This window comes from Saccostrea cucullata, unplaced genomic scaffold, assembly GCF_032062105.1.
Source record: "Saccostrea cucullata isolate Sc308-1 unplaced genomic scaffold, CSIRO_AGI_Scuc_v1 ctg2262, whole genome shotgun sequence".
NCBI classification, from domain to species: Eukaryota; Metazoa; Mollusca; class Bivalvia; order Ostreida; family Ostreidae; genus Saccostrea; species Saccostrea cuccullata.
The window spans coordinates 107,797-128,768 of NW_026927022.1; the positions used below are offsets into that span (position 1 = coordinate 107,797).

The 20,972-nt window shown below is 32.6% G+C and overlaps 1 protein-coding gene across 1 annotated transcript in view; it reads right to left on the bottom strand.

Moving 5' to 3' along the window:
- Positions 1-3,388: 3,388 nt before the first annotated feature.
- The window catches only part of LOC134273274 (BTB/POZ domain-containing protein 16-like), a 36,277-nt gene continuing 18,693 nt past the window's right edge, over positions 3,389-20,972 (bottom strand). Inside the window, 11 exon segments of the mRNA XM_062755460.1 lie at positions 3,389-5,040; positions 5,653-5,841; positions 6,136-6,234; positions 6,983-7,060; positions 9,906-9,988; positions 11,313-11,404; positions 11,800-11,919; positions 12,317-12,384; positions 12,855-12,917; positions 13,224-13,293; positions 13,640-13,754. Of these exon segments, the coding sequence (XP_062611444.1) occupies positions 4,972-5,040; positions 5,653-5,841; positions 6,136-6,234; positions 6,983-7,060; positions 9,906-9,988; positions 11,313-11,404; positions 11,800-11,919; positions 12,317-12,384; positions 12,855-12,917; positions 13,224-13,293; positions 13,640-13,754 (1,046 nt within the window). The 3' untranslated portion in view covers positions 3,389-4,971.

Here is a 20,972-nt window from a genome sequence, read left to right on the forward strand (position 1 = left end):
CATTGGTGCTAAATTTATACAATGTTTATTTTGATTTCAATTATTTTCACTTATCTGTTGATTTGTCCATAGTCTATTTATTGGAACCATCGTGTGTTCCGCATTGTTATCTAATTTATTGTATGAATGTGAAGCGTGTTTGTCACGTGTGTGTGTTTGTGAATAGAATATTTGAGATAAATAAAATATGAAAATCACTACTGACATTTGTTATTTCTTCAGTTCCGTTTGGAAGGAATTTAATGGTACAAATCAGCTTCATACTTGAGCTTGTACCTGGGTAAAATACCGGATGTGTGACTAGAAAGTTTTAAAAGTTTCAGGGACAACAAGTAAAACATTCGGGAAAATGGAGATTGTTTCATTTAAAGTGGTCTAATCCACATGTTCTGGTAATCAGCAATCAGATAATTAACAATACTCACAGAAAATTTCTCCAAATTCACAAAATAGTGCGCATTTACCGCATTGTATTCCTCAAAGTTAATAATATTATAAATGAAAAATTATCAAATATCATATTGGTATATCTTTTCAGGAAATAAGAATAAAAGATCCAGCTGAACATTTTCTTACTGCAAGTTGATCAGCATTAAATAGTAAAGGGACCCTGACATTTGAAGACAACTGCTTCTGCATTATACATGTATATGGTATTTTATTTCCGTTTAATTTCATCGTTGTACCGGGGTATACTACATACTGTGAAAAGTCTGTTTTATCATTTATCTGGAAATTATTGAAACTGCAAAATTGTGGACGTGTTTGATTGAAACATTCTTGAATTTCACAAAGTAAATTTATCATGATCTTGAATTTCAAAATATTAAAACTTAATATATAGGAAATTCAGAGTAGAAATGTGAGAAAGCATTTTTAACAAACTCTTCAGTATTGTCAGTCTGTGCTAGGTGATGTGTGCAGAGTTTAAGGAATTAAACATACCCAAATTTTGCTGTGAAAAATGTTAAACAATGCAATATAAAACATAGGATAACAAAAGTGAAATTGTGAGAACTACAAAAAACATAGGTGTGAGAATGTGAGAGACAACAAAACATAGGAAGTGAGGACAACAAAACATTTGAGTGAGAATATGAGGACAAAACATAGGAGTGAGAATGTGAGAACTACAAAACATAGGAGTGAGAATGTGAGGACAACAAAACACAGGACAAAACTACAAAACATAGGAGTGAGAATGTGAAGACTACAAAACATAGGAGTGAGAATGTGAGAACTACAAAACATAGGTGTGAGAATGTGAGAACTACAAAACATAGGTGTGAGAATGTGAGAACTACAAAACATAGGAGTGAGAATGTGAGAACTAAAAAACATAGGAGTGAGAATGTGAGGACAACAAAACAACAAAACACAGGAGTGAGAATTGACAAAACATAGGAGTGAGAATGTGAAGACTACAAAACATAGGAGTGAGAATGTGAGAACTACAAAACATAGGTGTAAGAATGTGAGAACTACAAAACATAGGAGTGAGAATGTGCGAACTACAAAATATAGGAGTGAGAATCTGAGAACTACAAAACATAGGAGTGAGAATGTGAAGACTACAAAATATAGGAGTAAGAATGTGAGGACAACAAAACATAGGTGTGAGAATGTGAGAACTACAACACATAGGAGTGAGAATCTGAGAACTACAAAACATAGGAGTGAGAATGTGAGGACAAAACATAGGAGTGAGAATGTGAGGACAAAACATAGGAGTGAGAATGTGAGAACTACAAAACATAGGAGTGAGAATGTGAGGACAAAACATAGGAGTGAGAATGTGAGGTCAAAACATAGGAGTGAGAATGTGAAGACAACAAAACATAGAAGTGAGAATGTGAGTACAACAAAACATAGAGGTGAGAATGTGAGTACAACAAAACATAGAAGTGAGAATGTGAGTACAACAAAACATAGAAGTGAGAATGTGAGTACAACAAAACATAGGAGTGAGAATGTGAGTACAACAAAACATAGAAGTGAGAATGTGAGTACAACAAAACATAGGAGTGAGAATGTGAGTACAACACATAGGAGTGAGATATATGAGGATAACTAAACATGAGAAGAACGACAATGCCTATGCAATATGGTGCTATAAAATGAATATGGTTGAAGAATACGTGAAGTATACAAAGAGATTTTATTATACGATTGAATTTTTCCATCTCTCCGATTGACTGATCCAACAATGTAGACAAAATACTACGTTGTATTCACCTGAACGTGACCTTCCAGGTAAATATAAGGATTAATTTCCTCTACATACGTCCAAAATAGATTGGGAAGTTCCTAATTGATACAATTACTTTTAGAATTCCCTTTCACTGGCTACGGACTTCCAAACAGGTGAAAATAACATCAGTGAAATTATAATTTGGGATGGGGTAGTTGTGGGGTGCAGAGGAACCACTCCCCCTCAAAAAAATTCTAAACGTAACTTTTTATTTTGACTTAAACTATCCATTGGAAGGCTGGTCCCCAATAAATTGACCTTATTCTCCCATCCCCAAAACAAAATCTACAGCTAAGAGAATTCTCTTTTCGTGAAGACTAATAATTTTTTTTTTCAGCTGTTACATATTTTTTCCCCAATACCCCATCCCCCTTTTTTATTCCAAAATTTGTCCTACAAAAGAGTCTGACATTACTTCTTTTTTCCCCCTTTCTTTTTCAAAATTTTCCAATAAAAGAACCCAATATCATTTCTTATTTTGATATCAACTAAAGTAGATTTTAATCAATCCAAATTAATGCATTTGGCTAATGCTTCAGAAAATGTAAACAAGTAAGGTGGCATAAAGTGCTTAATGAGTTTGTATCAATTAATCATTGAATCATATATTAAAACATTATTGTTTTTGATACAACAATTGCATATTATCATTCCTTTATCTCAATAAAAGGCAAGGCTCATTTCTACCTTGTAGATAATTAATTATGGCTTCTTCTTTAGTAACAATAAAGACATCTGAGCTTTTCATTCTGATTCACCAAGTCTTGCTTATTCAAGGGTACCACAATAATATAAATATATGTAATACATTAACTGTATACCGGTATTTAGTGGAAGTTCTAGCAAGATGCAATTAGCTATTTTTCCTTAAAAATCAAAATATATAGCAAAAGTGACTTAAGTGATATTCATGAAAATTAGAAAGGTGGTAGTAATTATACAGTTTGTAAGTGAAATTCAATTTAAGTGATCTCAAAATCCTTGGTAACATTGCCAAAATTGAATCCTCACCAAAGTTTTGCTTATATGGTATTATTATCATATTTCTTTTGCATTCTTAAATTTCCTTTTTGGAAAATTCTACATTCATGCCCAATCTAGAAATAAGCATGTTTCTTCAAATACAAAAAGAAAATATTTTAATTTAGCATTTATTCACAACAACCAAAGAAATAGTTTATAGAAATACACAACAAAATGGCCACTTGAAAGTATCACAGGTACATGTATATATAAGAAAAATAATAAAAAACATATTATATACTGCATTTTAATTTGAATTCCTCTCTGCTTGGTTGATATATTTCTGTATTTGTTGATTTTAAATTAAAATTATACCATATGATTATGGAATTTCAAAGTACAAAGTGCTTTGAAGAAATATATCTGTTCCAGGTGTTAAATCTTATTCAAAAATATGATTTTAATCATAAAAGCTATGAAAATAAAATTCAAAAAGCATATTTTAGCAAATCCTGAATTATAGAAATATTTGTTCAGCACTGAAGTTCGTGTAGCACATTTTCTCATGAAGAAAATAAAAATATATATTCTGTATAAATATATCTATATTAAAACATTTTCATAACAGTAAATAAATATAAAGTAGATACTTGAAAATTATTCTCATGAATTTTTTTTTTTATTTTTTGGCCATAAGGAGTCTTTTTTGGCCTTTATCTTAATACTCTAACTGCTCAAAGTACATGTAGTACGTCATACAAGATCATCATTAACAAATAAATACAAAACCGTAATATACATACATGTATATAGTTTATAACACATTTTATAAAAATCAAGAACAAACTGTCTCCTATCCCAATAAAACGAAAAGTGTAAAAAGCACTGACTCACACAACAGGATGTGCCACCGACACTATAGTAATACCATATTCAAAGTGGGAAGTGTGAACACAACAAATTACCAATAAACAGCCAGAAACAGTTCTTTACTGAGGGCAAACGCCGAGTTCAATTCAATATTACACAGAGAAATAATGCTTGGAAAATTCAATACATATATATATTACAAAACTTTTTATTGTTTTTTTTTTTTTAAGAAAGATATTATATTTTTTCTCTATATGAAATATTGATATCAAAATTATGCACATACAATGTTTAAAGCAAACTTGGCACAAAAAGACTTATTTCATATTTTGACAGGCAGGTTTAAGCATTTCTTCTCTTACCTTTCAATGTTTTAGCATTATTTTCGATTGTTTATATTTCAATCAACTTAATGATTTATATAAAATGCCTTTTAATACATCAATTTCACTGTAACATTCACAGAATCACAACCTTACAGTACAATTAAAAACAACTATTGGAATCGAGCAAATGAGGTTGTACTGTACTGAACACTTGCAACAATAGGATATATATAAGCACTTATATAATTATTATATATTTGTATATATATCAAGAACAACACAAAGTTAACAACAATTTTATCACAGTTGATAATGGCACATAAAAGGGAGGTAAATGTGATGACAACAAAAATTAATATTTCATTTACGTGCAATAGGAAATGACCACACTATATCAAAACAATGAATACAAGAATAGGAAATAATTTGACTTAAAATTCTTAGAAGGAGTATTGATAGAAGGCAATGGAAGCTAGCTTTTTTTTTAAGGACCAATATTTGAGCAAATATTTCTAAAGTCACAGTTAGGTTTTTTCCTTCGGATTTTGCAGTGATCAACTCTCAAGAAGATGGGAACATCACAGCAAAAGTAACGTACGCGGGGCAATCCAACTTCTCCATCTTTAAGCACTGTCAATTGAGAAAACATTAAACATGACAGCATAAATGTATTTAAAAAACAGAATAAAAGAAATACAATATACTGTATATTCATACATCAAAAGCAGCATAATTCTTTTTTTTTTCAAATCTGATGAAAATATCAGAAAAAATTAAAAGATATCTGAAACTTCAAAGCTGTTGATGCATGCTTTCAAATATCCCTGGTATTAGTCACACTGTTCAGGATACTAAAGATTCAATCTATTTCTCATTTGATACTATTTAGTGCATGGGAGAAACCCTAGTACAAATTTCTAGAGAAATGGCTATGCAATAAATGAAATTCAGTTTGGTTAAATTAAGTTTATTATCCCCCCCCCTTCAACAAGAAGCTAATTGTACATGTAAGCCCTAGCCTTAAGAGACTATAACATTCACTTGAAAAAAAAAATCTTAGGCCATGCAAAGTTAATTCCTTGGTTTTCAGGCCTTTTTTAAAGAAATATGATGAGGGAGGGAGGAATTTTTTTTATTTTATTGATTTAGCAATAAAAACGGTCAATGAGGCACCCTTGGAAGAGTTGAGGAAGGGCCTGAGAACCAAGAAATAAATTTTTTATGGCCTTAAAAAGTTCTTACCTCACTTCTGCTTGTTTTGTCTCCCAGTCCGAATTTCTGGCTGACGATGCCTGTGGTTCTTACTGAGTTATCTCCCTTGTTGTACTGCTGTACCGTAATACAGTAACGCACCTCTCTGTCTGGCCTCATGGAGAACGTGTGTCTCTCGCACTGACGGAAACTCAAAATGGGGTCACCAGGGCGAAGCCTCTGTTAAAAAATATTCAATCTTTTAAATTTTTTTTAACAATTTAGAAAAATTGGAAGACACATGCGTTTTTTAAATGGAATCTACATTTAACGTTGCAATTAACACTTTTTATTTCATTAATAAGCATACATGTAATTGCCCTTGTTCAAGAAATGTTCAATAATTTTTTTCAAATAATTTTGAAATCCTTGAAGATGGATTTGTTTCTGAACTGAAATATACATTTAACTTTGCAGTTAACACTTATTTCATAAATTAATTGGCATGATTCAAGATAAAATTTGTATAAATACCTGCATAAAGAATGTCACATAACCTGCACTGCTTCTAATGGCCTTCAGCTCAAAATGGAATCCGTGAAGGGAGAGAACTTCGGAGTGATAGTGGGGTTCCTTAAGCCAAAAACAAGTATTTTTTACAATGATAAGAATGGGCTTAGACAATGTATGATTCATTAATTACATGCATACTGTAAATGTGTTACATTTGGCTGTGTATTCTTTTTAATGTCTTTTGCGGAAAGCAGCTTCTGCAAATTCAGTTAAAATGCTACATGTTTTGCAAATGAAGATATGAATAAGAACATAGGGAACTGCACTAAATCAAATCATTTTTCTATTAACTTGTTCCAAAATTAATTTCCACCAAATATTGTACATGCTGATTTAAATGCATTTACAGTATTCTATAAAGTAGACCAACAGATTTTTATTTTCATTATCAACTACTTTTTTTACTTCTTGAAATTCATTGACCCTTGGCTATTTAAAATCATGTTGTAACAACTAGGACTTGATAGGACTAGAAGGGAAATAAAATATGATAATAATACATTAATTAGTAATGATTATTTCTAACTATAATCTTAGTAATTGCATGTACAGTATAAGTTTCTAACAAGAACTAAATGGTACAGACATAACACAAACATATATCTAAATCTTATTTTTGTATTTTAGCCCGGGTATAAAATTGTACGAAATTAAATCATCTTGAACCATTTTTTTTATCTTCAAACTATGAAATTTTGACCCCACAAAAATGAGAGTGATTTTATAGTATTTGCAAAAATCTCAGATTTTCTTGATTAAATTAAAAATACAGGTTAAGAGTGTAAATATATAAGGACAAGATCCTTACATCATCTATGATGAAGCCCTGTCGAACGGAGTAAGCGTTGAAGTTTCTGAGAGAGCCCATATCTCCACCACCTTGTAGCTACAAATATCACACACATTTCACAGTTACATATATTACACACAATGTTACAGCATCAACATTAGGCCACACCAATTTTATTTCCTGTTCATCGGACTTCTGATGAAAAAAGTATGAACGGGCGAGCAATTAAATAATAATTACTTTTATGTTAGCAATTTTTTTTTTAGGCAGAACATGTCTTATTGAAAAAATTTTAGCCAACACTTATATTTTTTCTACTTTTTTTGATTTGAAGAGTAAGCAGATTAAATAGAATACAAATATGAAGAAATAGAGCAGATTAGAACAACATTTCATGGCTGTGTAAATTTTAATCAATATTATTTGTAGGGATGTCAAATCGGTCAATTTTTAATACTCGGTTACTCGGACGTTTTTCCAATCGAGTACCCGGGTACTTGGTAAAAGTGTAAATAAATATGAACAAGTAAATTGATGAATTTAAAACATTGTAAACTCTTGTAGAGATAAAACCACATGCCCTGATAGGAGGTTTACCCGTAAATGCATTTCTGTTGTAACAATGATGAGCATATTTTTTTAAAATTTATTTATCAGATAAACACAAGAAATAATATCGAAAGTGGTTCACGGTGTTTTTGTTTAAAAAAAATAATCTACTCCTTAATTGTAATGTAACTCTTTGTTGCGTTTGACGTCCCTGTATCAGTCGTACAGTTTTACTTGAACTTGGTCAAGTTTTAACAGAGCGGATTTAGGATTTTCGTATATTTTTCGATCCTAGATTTTATAGTATTACGGGACGGTATTTTGTAGTTTAGTGCAATGACGGACATCAGTTTTTTTTTTAAAGCCTTTGCCATCAACCAAACATTACATGAACTGACATGTAATCAAACACAATCATATCAACAATCGCACGTGTAATATCATCATTCTGTCTCTTTTCCCGAGAATTAACGGCTTCTCGGAGAATTGACAAAATTATCTTATTTATTCAATCATAAAAGACCTTAAACGATGTTCAGTGAAAACAAATAATTAGAGGAAATTCAAAAAATAAGGGTAGAAGACAGCCGCAGGTGAGAAAAACCAGGTAACAGGTGCTTGGTCACGATAATTACTGTATAAACACTGCCACGGGCGATAACGGTCATTTAGAGGAGTAGGAAACCCTAATTACTATATGTACAAGTGAAGTGAGTATTTTACGTTTTAAAAAAGATTGTTTAATGCATTAATAAATAAGCTTAGACATATCCAGAAATATACAACCGAGTAACCGAGCACCGATTTTAGTATTCGATACTCGGACGTTCGATCGAGTACCCGGTTAACCGGGTACTCGTTGACATCCCTAATTATTTGTATAGTTTTGTTTAAATACAAGCATGCAGGTCCGACGAGCAAAAAAATTAAATTGGTGTGGCCTTGATCCTACCTACCAGGTTAACAAAACATACAAAGCACCATTACCTACAAGTTTATAGCCAGCCATTTTGTAGAGTGAATTTTTCAATGCTTTTTCTGGGGGGAGGGAGAATTTCAGACTTGAAAGAAAAGTTAATGGCCAACTAAATAGAAACATGACAAAGCAAATTTAAAAACAGGGCAAAACTTTCACGTATCACATTTGGATTTTGCATATCATAAAATGCAATCCACAAAATGACTGATTAATAATGACTGCTGTGAACAGCCATTAAGCTTGCTTGAAAATTTTTTTGACACATGATTTAAAGTCTTTAATTGCTTATAGTTGATAAACTAGAGGCTTAAAAAGATTTTCAAGCAAACAGTACCTGTGTAATTCAATTGATGTACTATAGTCTGGTGAGGATACAGTCTTGCTCATTTATTAATATTAAAAATATGGCATCTAAACTAATCCATACAAATCCATTAATTCTTATAAATTCTAAACTAAACAGTACTATAGTGTTATATGACTCTATTACACCCCAAAACCATCCATTCCTTTGTATGCATGAAGCACCATGTCACTCAAGAATTATCATCAACTTACAAAACTGTCCATTGTAAAACCTTGTCTTTTTGCCAAAGTTGCAAAATGATCTTTATTTGCTGTTGGACAATCACCGCCATTTTGAATCTCAAAACAGGAAAGTTAACTCATAAAATTATTTATGTGAATTATATCAATAAACACTGAAATTAAATCCATCAATTTTTAAAAGAATAATTCTTACATTAGGGCTGGGACAGATCAGGGCAATCAGTTTGGTTCAGAATGACATTGGTACATTTTTTTTATTCCACTTGATTAAAGCTAAGTCCAAATATTCCTCATCATGAATGAAAATAATCACTGCTTTATAAACTACATCACAGACTTCAAATTGGCACAATCAGTGTAAGAGGTATTAAAATCATGAAAATAAACACTCCTGATCTTCTATTGACTACTATTTTCGGTAATGTGTTGTGTAAATTTTGAACTGAACCGAACTGATTTCCCAAATTCCGGATTGATGCACCAATCACGAATTGAACCGTATGAACCACAACACACCAAAGTTTTCAGTGCATCACATATCCCTACCGATTACATGCATATTTGGCAAAACTTATAAAAAAGTGCCAGAGGTGGAAAATTTTGCTTCATTAAAAGTGTTATTCATTACATCCAATAAGTTTCCAATATATTTTAGTCATGGGGACTGAAAATCACTTTGTTATCAACTGAAATGTGTTTTACTGTCACAGTACACAATTATTAATTATACATTATTTAAGGAACATGGGAATACAATTATCCCAATAAGAGTTATCTCTCTTGTTAAAGGGGTTGATGAACTTTAAGTCTACTGAAAGACAGGACAAATGTAGTTTGTACATATATAAAGATGATCGTACTTACTGCATGGTAGTGTTGAGATAGAAGGTCAATCAACTGTGATTGGGGCAGAATATTCATGATCTGCATATCCTGAATATGATTGGCTGAAATTCAAAGCATACAATTAACACAATGACTGGAATTTTAAAGAATTTACATAAAAAATTCTGATAGACTCAATCAAATTCGTTCCCCTCTCAAGAACTTTGATAAAATTTGCATAAATAAATCTAATGTGTGATCAAATATGTGATCAAATGTGAAATAGTCTTGAAAATGAACTGCATGAATGAAAGGAATGATGCAATTGGTAATACATTGTACATGCAAAAGAGATCTGTGTTGAGCTTTTGGGTGCAAATTTCTGTGTACATATATATCTTAATTTTTTTCTTAGGTGCAATAGATGTTTTAGAATAAAATATAGCAATATACTTTCAATAAAGGTTTAGAAACTTGAAATCATTCATTAAAAACAAATTATGCTAACATTAATTGTGGCCCTATATGATTCTAAAGATATACTAAAGAAAGACAAAAACAATTACTACAAGTATCTACTTTTAAAGAAAGATCCCAAAAATAAATTTTGTTCTAATTTTTTGCATTTCAGCATCCACCAATGCAAATTTAAATTCAAGATATTGTTCATCTATTCATCATATTACATTTGCCATTTCGATTTCATTTTTTCCTCTACAATTTACATAGAACAGAAAAAAGTATGTTCACTAATTGTCAGACAGAAGAAATGCTTGACTGTAACTGAAAAAAAAAAATCTACATTCATGCAAGAAGAATGAAGAAATGGAAGTTCATTAAAAATAAATGTACTAATTAACAAAGATTTGATAGACTCATACTCTTACCAAGACATCTAGAACACAAAAAAGAAACACAATACAACATGTTGAAAATATATCAATGAATTTACAGGCTCTATGCAAATAATGGTGATAATGGCAATGCTAAAGAAACGATACCAAAAAAATGTTTGTAAAACACTGTTGACAGCTGCAAAGTAGGTCAAACTCTATAAGGTCAAAAATGAACGTTATCCCCTCCACAACCCCCCCCCCCCTCCCCCAAAAAGGTCTTACCAGAAGAGTTACACACATTATGAGAAATATGAAAGCCTTTGCACCAATCATGCAGAAGTTATGGCCAAATTTTATGTTTTTCAACAGAAGGTCAAACTCTTAGGTCAATAGGTAAAATATACTACTTCCACATAAGAATACACACATGAAATATTAAAGCCTTCGCACTGACTGTTTGGAATTTTTGGTCAAGCTAAAAGGTCTATCAAAAGTGGGTAAAAAAATTTGTATCATAGATAGCAAAATTCTCATGAGCAGATGGTCTCAGGTAATTATGCAAAAATAAAGTGATTTACAGACTGTATTAATAAGGTACACAGGTACTTACTGTCAGTGATCCCTGTAAGTCTGACGGCTGAGAAAAGGGGGGCATACATCTGACCTTCATCTTTCTCCACAAGGGCACAGTTCTTAGGTAAACTGTAAAGAATTCTCAGTAAATAAAATATATACAACAGTAGTAAATTATATGGTACACATCTCTTTAAGGTATTTTTTGTTGTACTCTGAGTTATCTTTCCTTCTTTTCTATCATTTTCAGTCATTGGAAATCTACTTGGATGCTGATTAGTTAAAAAACAGAAATCTCTGTTAAAACTGTAGCTCTACTGATTTATTTTCATATACAGAGTTAGGTATAATAGCATAGTCTATTTGTATGCCAAGTTATATTGAAATCAGACCAAAACTGTAGGAGGAGAAGCATTTTGTATGTATTTCAAAGAAATATCCAAGTTATTTGAGATAGCAATACTTGAGATACCAAAGTTTAATTTTTCTAAACTTCCACAGATTTACGTGACGGAATGTTTTACCTGTTATAGTAGGAGAGAACAGTGCTGTGCGAGGGCATCAGTTGTATATGAGGATTAAGCTGTAGGAATAACCAATAGGAGAGCAGCCGATAAATACTGTACTCGTTAAACGTAAACAATCTGAAATAAAACAGAATCGGCCATTATCTATTTATTCAGGAAAAAGTAAACAAATAGTTGAAACAATTTGTTCTTCAATTTACTAAATGCCTAATAATCAACATTCAAAATCCTGAAATTTCTCTTCAAAACAGATACCATAAAACTTAACCAATCTGGGCATGACTGGTTTCAATGAAATTGGGCGGATTAGACAACATTCCAGATTAGACAACATTTAAACATAAAACATATAAACAATTCAAGTTACTGAAAAGGACTTAAAGTTAAAATCATATTAGGTAAGATTTGGGAATTATTAACAAACAACATCTGGATCATCCAACTGTTTTAGAATATACAACTTCCAGATTAGTCCAGTTTCACTGTATTAACTGATTTGAAAGCTTATACATACCTGTTTGACTTGAGGGTTTTCTGGATAAGCTCCATTGGAACTTCTCGTAACTGGATCTGAGAGGACAGCTATAAACAGACGAAAAAGGATTAATTTACTTCATTTATATTCAACCATATTATTGCAAGACAGAAAGGATATCCCAATACCAGGTATATTAGTGTATATCAGTGTATATTCCCTAAATAATTCTTATGGGATTTTCCCCTTTGCTTTAAGGTTGCATTGCAGGGTTGTCCATAAGACTTGAGGCCATGCAGGGGAATTTCCCCGTCAATAGTAATGTCATCCATTAGGTACTATCTTAAAACCTCTAATCCCATCTGTTTAGGGAGGGGACCCCAAATCCCATTCTACTTTTTTAAATGTGTCCTGCTGTTTTAATTCATAGAGACAACCCTGCATTGTCAATCTTCCATGAAATATACAACTCACTTAAATTTTGACAAAATTACCTGAGGAATATCATTTGACAGTTTAAGTTTGACAAAGATACCAGAGGGATTGATTCATTAAAGTTTTCTTTTGACAAAAATACCTGAGGAATAAGATTCAGCTCCAGCCATCTTTCACAAGCTAACACCACCTGTTCTTGATGATACTGAAAAGACAAAAGTTATCCTTCTTGGAATGTTTTTCATTTTCATTGCTTTTCTGGCAGATTTAGTGGGGACACTTCCAGGTGCTCTCCCCCCCCCCTCCTTTTGGACCTCCAATTCGTAACCCCCTTTTTTTGAACCCTGAATCTGTCACTGTTGGTAGCAACCACTTTAAATAGAAGTTATTTATTAATATCTAGCAGTCGAGAGGACAAAAAATTAATTAAAAAACAATTTAGATGATATTTGAAATAAAATTGTGTATCTATAGAAGTGACATTATGATTTATTATTGATAATTTGCTCACCTTCGAGGCCGCCAGGTGATATATACACACAGTTCTGTAATTGATGTTTTCCAGCATCATTCTACCACACCTTAAATGGGAATAAGTGTTAATGAGAATATGCCACATATTTTATGTCTTCCTTATAAATTAAATATCTAAATGTCAGTTTTTAGTCTCTTTTTCTGTACATGCATGCACATTATGGTTTTATGCCTGCATTACTCAAGAATTTGAAAAATTAAATGCAAAATGTATGCAGTGATAATTTTATCCTTTTCCTGACTCATCAACTACCCTTCTCCCATCCCCTAGACCCTTTCATGAATAAAGTTCTGTGTAAATTAAGGCATTCAGGAATTTCTGTTTTAACTCTGTCACTTGCTTTTTAAATGGAAAAGTTAAAAACAATACTAATGAGGCTCCATAAAACTTACGCATCCTGAAGTGCCTTGAACCCGAGGACTGAGGCCGAGGCCAATACATTGGCAACTTCTTCAAGCTCTACTTCTAGATCATCGTGGTAGAGGTTGCCCAGGGCAACAGCCATTGCTGAAAAAGTTGAGTGATTTTCATGAAAAAGTCACAGAAGTTAAAGGTTTTATAGTGTACTAAGTTGTCTACTCAAAAAGAAATAAAGGGTGAATTTTACTACTGCTGTAGACTTTTAAGCGGAAACAATTCATAAACAACAGTCACCAAGTGTTTCATTTTGTTGGAACCCAAATACTAGGTGCTAATAGGTTTAGAATTTATGTAAGATGCCATATAAAATGCCTTTCAGTATAAAAGTAACAAAAAAAAGTCACATGAAACCATACTGAATTTAGCTTAAAGCTGACATGATACAGGTGCATGTACCATTTTACAGGAATGTATATATTTGACAAATTTCTCAGACCATATACATAAATGTACATGTACATACTAAATTCAAAACAGACATGAATATTGAAATACACATCTCAACCCAAGTTGTACAATTTATATAAAAATTTAAATAGGAAAACAATCAAATTCCTTAATGAATGCATCATTGATTGACAATATTTTTTTAGGTTGATTTTTTTTTTACTCTGCATGTGCAGCAAACAATCAAGAAACAGGACCTGAAGTGTTTTGTACTATTAAAACCCAGGAGGATTAATACCACATTAAGGCTGCATTCCCAATTCCATTTTAAGCAATTTCTTACTGATTTGATTAATAGCCAATCTTGATGAAGCTGTTTCAACAAATAAAGCAGTGGGAGAATTCTTTTAATATCATTAGTGCGACAGTCTGCTATCTGTGATTTTTTTTTAAATAACGCCTTCAGGATCCAAAGTTTATTGAATTCTTTGAAATTTTTACTGGAAAAGGACAAGATAAGATAAAGGACCTTTTTCGTCTCTGTTCTTTAGTGTTTTAGAATTCAGCATAAATTTGTAACCCCCCCCCCCCAAAAAAAAAAGTTTTCATGCTTTTATTTCAAAATGAGTATTTAATTCAATTGTATTTTATAATTAAGATATTGTGGGGAAAAAAAATCAGAAAGGTCGTAATTTTTTGGAAAATTTCTGAATTTCATATTTTATTTCAATATTTTATCAAATTTTAAGCCAATCACAGCAAAATTCTTAAATTTGCTTATCTACTAAATTTACAGGAACATGTATCATATAAAAATCTCAGATTCAATTGCTTTAAGTCCATGTTTTGAAAAAGAGAAAGTACCAATTTTGATAAAATTTCATTAGATGGACATGTATGGAATATTGTAAATGTATTGTACATTTAGCGTGTACAATATATGGTGGAAATTGATTTCTGAACATGTTAGTGTAGATTTGATTTAGCCCATTTCTAATTTAATGTTCTTGTGTGCAAAATATTAAGCATTGTACTAAATTAGAGGAAATTTCTCTCTGCCCAAATCACTAAACAGAAAAGAGAACAGAATGAAATATGTTAACAGTAAAAGCTGTTTTCAAACAATGGCCATATTGATATAAATCTACATATGTAAACAAAATTTACTAGCCGGTGGGGTGGGGGGCGTGGGGGAAATAAAGGGTCAAATATGCATGGCTGTTTTCATTGTAACCTTGTACTTTATATTCAAATTTAAACCTTATCTTAACAAATATAAAATAAATTTTCAAATATTTTTTCTGTCATATTTCCAGTCTGATACTAGACTAGCCTTAAACTGTATAATTAAGTATTGATGAACCAATTTACTTTGTTAACATAATTAATCACAGCATCATCTCTTATCAGATTACTGCATAATTTTGTGTCTCATTTAAAGATCTAATTTACTACGGCACAAATTTCTTTTCCTTTTTCATTCACGTGCCCACACATGATCAATTTAATTAGCATAGAGTGTGCACAAGTAATTATAGGGAAACCCACAAGTGCCAATACGATTACCTAAAATAGAACGCAGCTTTTTCCAGAACAGTTTCTATATTTGGATGTGAGTATACACATCTACAGATTCTTTTGTTACTTCAGTACTTATCAGCAAGACAGAAATAGTTTTAGTAAGGTGATAAATTTTATAAGAAAAATCTAAAAATAACTTTAAATCTTCTTGACTCCAGGACACCACCATCAGTTCACTGATTGTAATTGACTTCTTTTTTCTTCAAGAAAATATTCAATTGTCCTTGCTCACTTATAATTACTTATCTTAATTATTTTAATTTAAAACAAAGAAATCTCTCTCCCCTAGTCTTAACCAATTATTCTTTGGCAATTGAATTTTTTATAAGTTTTTACCAGGTATATCAATTTTATAAAGAAATGATTCATTTTAAGAGTTGAAATTTCCTATGCTTCACAGATAATTTTACAGCTACATTAAAATCTAATTTGAATGATCAGTGGATTCTGAAACTTTGCTTACTGCAAATCACTGTTTCTTCACAAAATTTTTATTGTCACGAAATTCCACAAGAGAATGTAATCTAAAAAAAAATATCACTCTCATGTTGATTTCCAGAAGATCAAAGAGAGCGGTAACCACAATTTGTGAAAATTCAGTCTTCTAATAAAAAGTAAATGTCCATCTTGCGAAAATAGGGTGTCACAAGAAATCAGTGTTAGAATGAAAACTTTTTGTCTTTATCAATATTTTCAGTATATTCAATTTTTTGAAATGGTTTCTAATCCAGAACCTATTTGTATACTTTTAAAAGTATATAAGAAAGAAGGAATAACAATTTTAATTGTGTTGTCCACTTCTAGGTAATTTAAGGTGGATCTAGGGAATCACTGATGTATGGATCTGGGGAACTAATGGTGTCTGGATCTAGGGAACTAATGGTGTATGGATCTGGGGAACTAATGGTGTATGAATCTGGAAAACAAATGGTGTCTGGATCTAGGGAACTAATGGTGCCTAGATCTAGGGAATCAATGGTGTATGGATCTGGGATAATAATGGTGTATGGATCTGGGGAACTAATGGTGTATGGATCTACGGAACTAATGGTGTGTGGATCTACAGAACTAAAGGTGTATGGATCTGGGAACTAATGGTGTATGGATTTGGGGAACTAATGGTGTATGGATCTGGGAACTAATGGTGTATGGATTTGGGGAACTAATGGTGTATGGATCTACGGAATTAATTATAGTGTGTGGATCTGGAGAACTAATGGTGTCTGGATCTAGGGAACTAATAGTGTCATGAACTAGAGAATTAATAGTGACATGAACTACTGAGAGCTCATAGTGTATGGATCTTGGGAACTAATGGTGCCTGGATCTATGGAACTAAAAGTGTCTTGAGGGAACTTGTGGTGTCTGGAGTAGACAAATGTTACTGTATTATACATTTAAATTGTCTTATCAGGACAGTCAGCAATACATGTTTGGACAATCATGCAAGACTAGACTTGCAAAATTTCTTAATTTATTTGTGTGTATATCTCCATTTTGTTTTAATTAAATTCAAAAGAAGATCACAGCATTAATGACTAGACTAATAATGGTCTGAAGTCAGGTTTTTGTCACGATCCTCATGGATTGTTTACAGAAGCCGATGAATCATAGTCCCAATTCATGATCGTAGTGGCTTTCATCTTTCATTGATTAGTCTTAATTAATTAACTCACCCACACTTAATGATCCAGGTGTGTAACCTGCCTGTCAATAATTACCTTAACATCTTTATCGATTTCAATATTTCAAAGATAGCTACTTTATATTGTTTGTCTCTACCATGAAATGTATTGGAGTGGCATTATATTATTTTAAATGAAAAAAAAAAAAACAGTTGCAAAACTTGTTCAATTCAGACACCTTTCAGGTTCCAAAGGAATTGGTCAGATTGATTAGACAATATTCAAGAATAGGAAATATTCAATACAAATGAATATACTGTAAGGGACTTGAAGTATGATACACAGTATTAGAGAAAATCTTGGATTACACAACATTTGAATATAGACAAGTCTCACTTATGGCAATAAACCAGTGTTTGAAACTTGCTGTAAAATTAGCTAGACATGCAGGGCTGATTGCCAGTGGAAGTTGTCAGCCCTGCCATAAATGTACTAGCCCGGAAAAAGCAATTGTCTTTCAAAAGTTCATTTTAACAGTAATGTGAATGGGGCCAGCTCACTATATATTGAATAACTTGATATCGCGATTACGAAACATAGCGGAACTCTTTCGCGATGGAGGTAGGAAACGTCTTGGATTGGGAAAATGTACTTTTAAATACTATACATGATCGATCATTGTAGAATTTAAAAGGACAGATAAGTAAAAAATCTTGGTGGAATACCTTGCTAAACAATCGCTGGCCCAGTCGAATTAATTTTTGAGAGGAGCTAATCTTAAACTGTTACATTTTTTACGATATTTTTAACTAAGTGGGATTTTTTTGTTAAACATTTATTGAAAATCGTCACATTGTAAAGCTGATAAAATGTTCTAAACTTTCCTTATTTGACAATTTACTATTTGGAGTTCAATTCTTGCAAATACATTGTACTTTCGGCGTAAAATTGGTAGAATCATTTGATTGTCACTACTGTAAACAATGCCATGTGCCCAAGTGATCTCACGAGATTTAGAGCTTTCTCGACTCCCCCGCAAAAGAGCGGTAGTAAGTTAAACAAGAGGCCCAAGGGCCACAGCACTCACCTGAGCACATCGGGCTTGAATTTACTCCCCCCCCCTTCCAGGCGTTCATCATTTGAACAAACTAGAATCTACACTACCTGAGGATGATTCCATATAAATACCCCGTGTATCACTAATCATAGCTTTGAAGTGCTTGAAAAGAAGATTTTAAAAGGTTTCCCTATATATCCCTATGTAAAACTTGGGTCGGCAATTTTGGCCCCACCCTATCCCAAGGGCCGGGGGTCATGATTTGAAAAAAACTTGAGTCTACACTACCTGAGGATGGCTTCCCTATCAGTTTCATCTTTCCAGGCCCAGTGGTAATTGAGAAGGATTTTTATAGATTTTTCCTATATATTCCTATGTAAAACTTGGGTCGGCCATTTTGGCCCCACCCTTGCCCCTGGGGTCATGATTTGAACAAACTTGAATCTACACTACCTGAGGATGATTCCACATGAGTTTCATCTTTCCTGACCAAGTGGTTCTGGAGAAGAAGATTTTAAAAGATTTTTCTTATATATTCCTATGAAAAACTTAGGTCGGCCATTTTGGCCCCACCCTTGCCCCTGGGGTCATGATTTGAACAAACATGAATCTACACTACCTGAGGATGATTCCGCATGAGTTTCATCTTTCCTGGCCCAGTGGTTCTGGAGAAGAAGATTTTTAAAGATTTTTCCTATATAAAACTTGGGTCGGCCATTTTGGCCCCACCCTTGCCCCGGGGGTCATGATTTGAACAAATTTGAATCTACACTACCTGAGGATGCTTTCACATGAGTTTCATCTTTCCTGGCCCAGCGGTTCTGGAGAAGAAATTTTTTTAAAAATGCCATTAATTTTTAACAAATTCATGATTATCTCCCCTTGGAAAAGGGCGTGGCCCTTCATTTGAACAAACTTGAATCCCCTTCACCCAAGGATACTTTGTGCCAAGTTTGGTTGAAATTGGCCCAATGGTTCTTGAGAAGAAGATGAAAATGTGAAAAGTTTACAACAATGACAACGACTACGACGACAACAACGACAGACAACGGACAAATTTTGATCAGAAAAGCTCACTTGAGCCTTCGGCTCAGGTGAGCTAAAAACTGCAAGGTACTCACGATATTACTGCTTGTAACTCTTTGAAGCCAGTAATATTATTTGATTTGAGAGAGGTTTGTCAAATATCTAAATTTTAATTTATAGAAAAATTTCACACGTCCAGCCGGGCGTCAATACATGCAAATCTGTTTGCCCGTAACAAAATTTGTGCGTCTCGGGCGATCGGGCGCATGGTTATTTCAAACACTGAATAAACCATATTTTCTTTTGGTCAATATATATAGAATATGATAGAAACTATAGCTACTACATGTATATGCTTATGTACTTCAATAAAATGATTAATTTTTTTTTTTTTTTTTTTTGCCAGTCAAAGAATATTTGGTAGTTGATGGTGCCCAACAACTGAAAATGTATGGCTGTGCACACACACCCCCACCCCAAATCATTTCTTAAACTTTAATTTATTTTTTTACATTTAAGAAAAATCTTTATATGGTGTAAAAAAAATTTAATGAAAAACGAGAGATGTAATTGATTTTCTTTTTTCCATCTTAACCTGCTGAACTTAGAATGCACTTCACGTTATTGATTTTGTCGAGTTCCACGTATCTTGCTGGGATCCTACAGATTAATTCATTCATCTTCACGTTTGTTTCCCAACCCTCCATTCATTGGATTGTCACTTAACGACAAAGATCGCGTAAATAATACATGACCCAACCCAACTGTTTGTGTTTTATAGTACGTTTCTGCAGCATCTGCATAGGGTTTAAAAAACATGCCCAGAAAGTATAACTTTGTATTGTTTTGACGAATGATTAAAAAAAGTCTTAATCCCCATTGCATGCACTAAGAACATCAATGGAGATGCTTTAACGAGGGGTGAAAAAAAATTCATGCTACGCACTACAGAAAAACCTTGAGCTTGAGGGCTCCCAACACTACAGATATATTGATTTCCAATTTTAGGTTTTCATTCAGAAAAAAAGGGAAAATTGCCGGAGAGAAGCAGCTGTATATAACCTTGAAAAGTGTCATTAGATAGTGTGTTTTTCTGGTAGGAAAGCTTATTAGAGTCATTTATATCTTGGGATGGAAATCACCAAGAGAAAAAAAAATCCTTATCTTGATGAAAGAAAATGGTCGCATCCTTCCCATTTGAGAAAATTGCTATCACATGACTTAGTGCTTAGGAGGGAAATAATATTTTGCTAATTATAGATCTTGTCTTAGAAATTGTACATAACAAAACGCAAGCCTGATCCTGACTTGTCATATAAAGATACAGTCATTTATAAAGGATTACAGACCAAGATACCATTAATCAGAGAGGATTATGGGTAAAATGACACAACAGGGATACTGAAATTACATAGGCTTACCCTAAAGTAGTCTGATTGAAGAAAAAAAAATGTTCCATTTGCCTATATTTCCCATGATTAGAATTTTGCCTTATTTTTGATACTTTGTTCTATTGTTTGATTTTATTCCTTGTACTAGAATGAGCTGTCTCACAAGTTTGAAGTTGACTAGAATGACAAATATCAATATTAAAAAAAAAAAAATAGAGATTAATGAGTCATCAAAGGG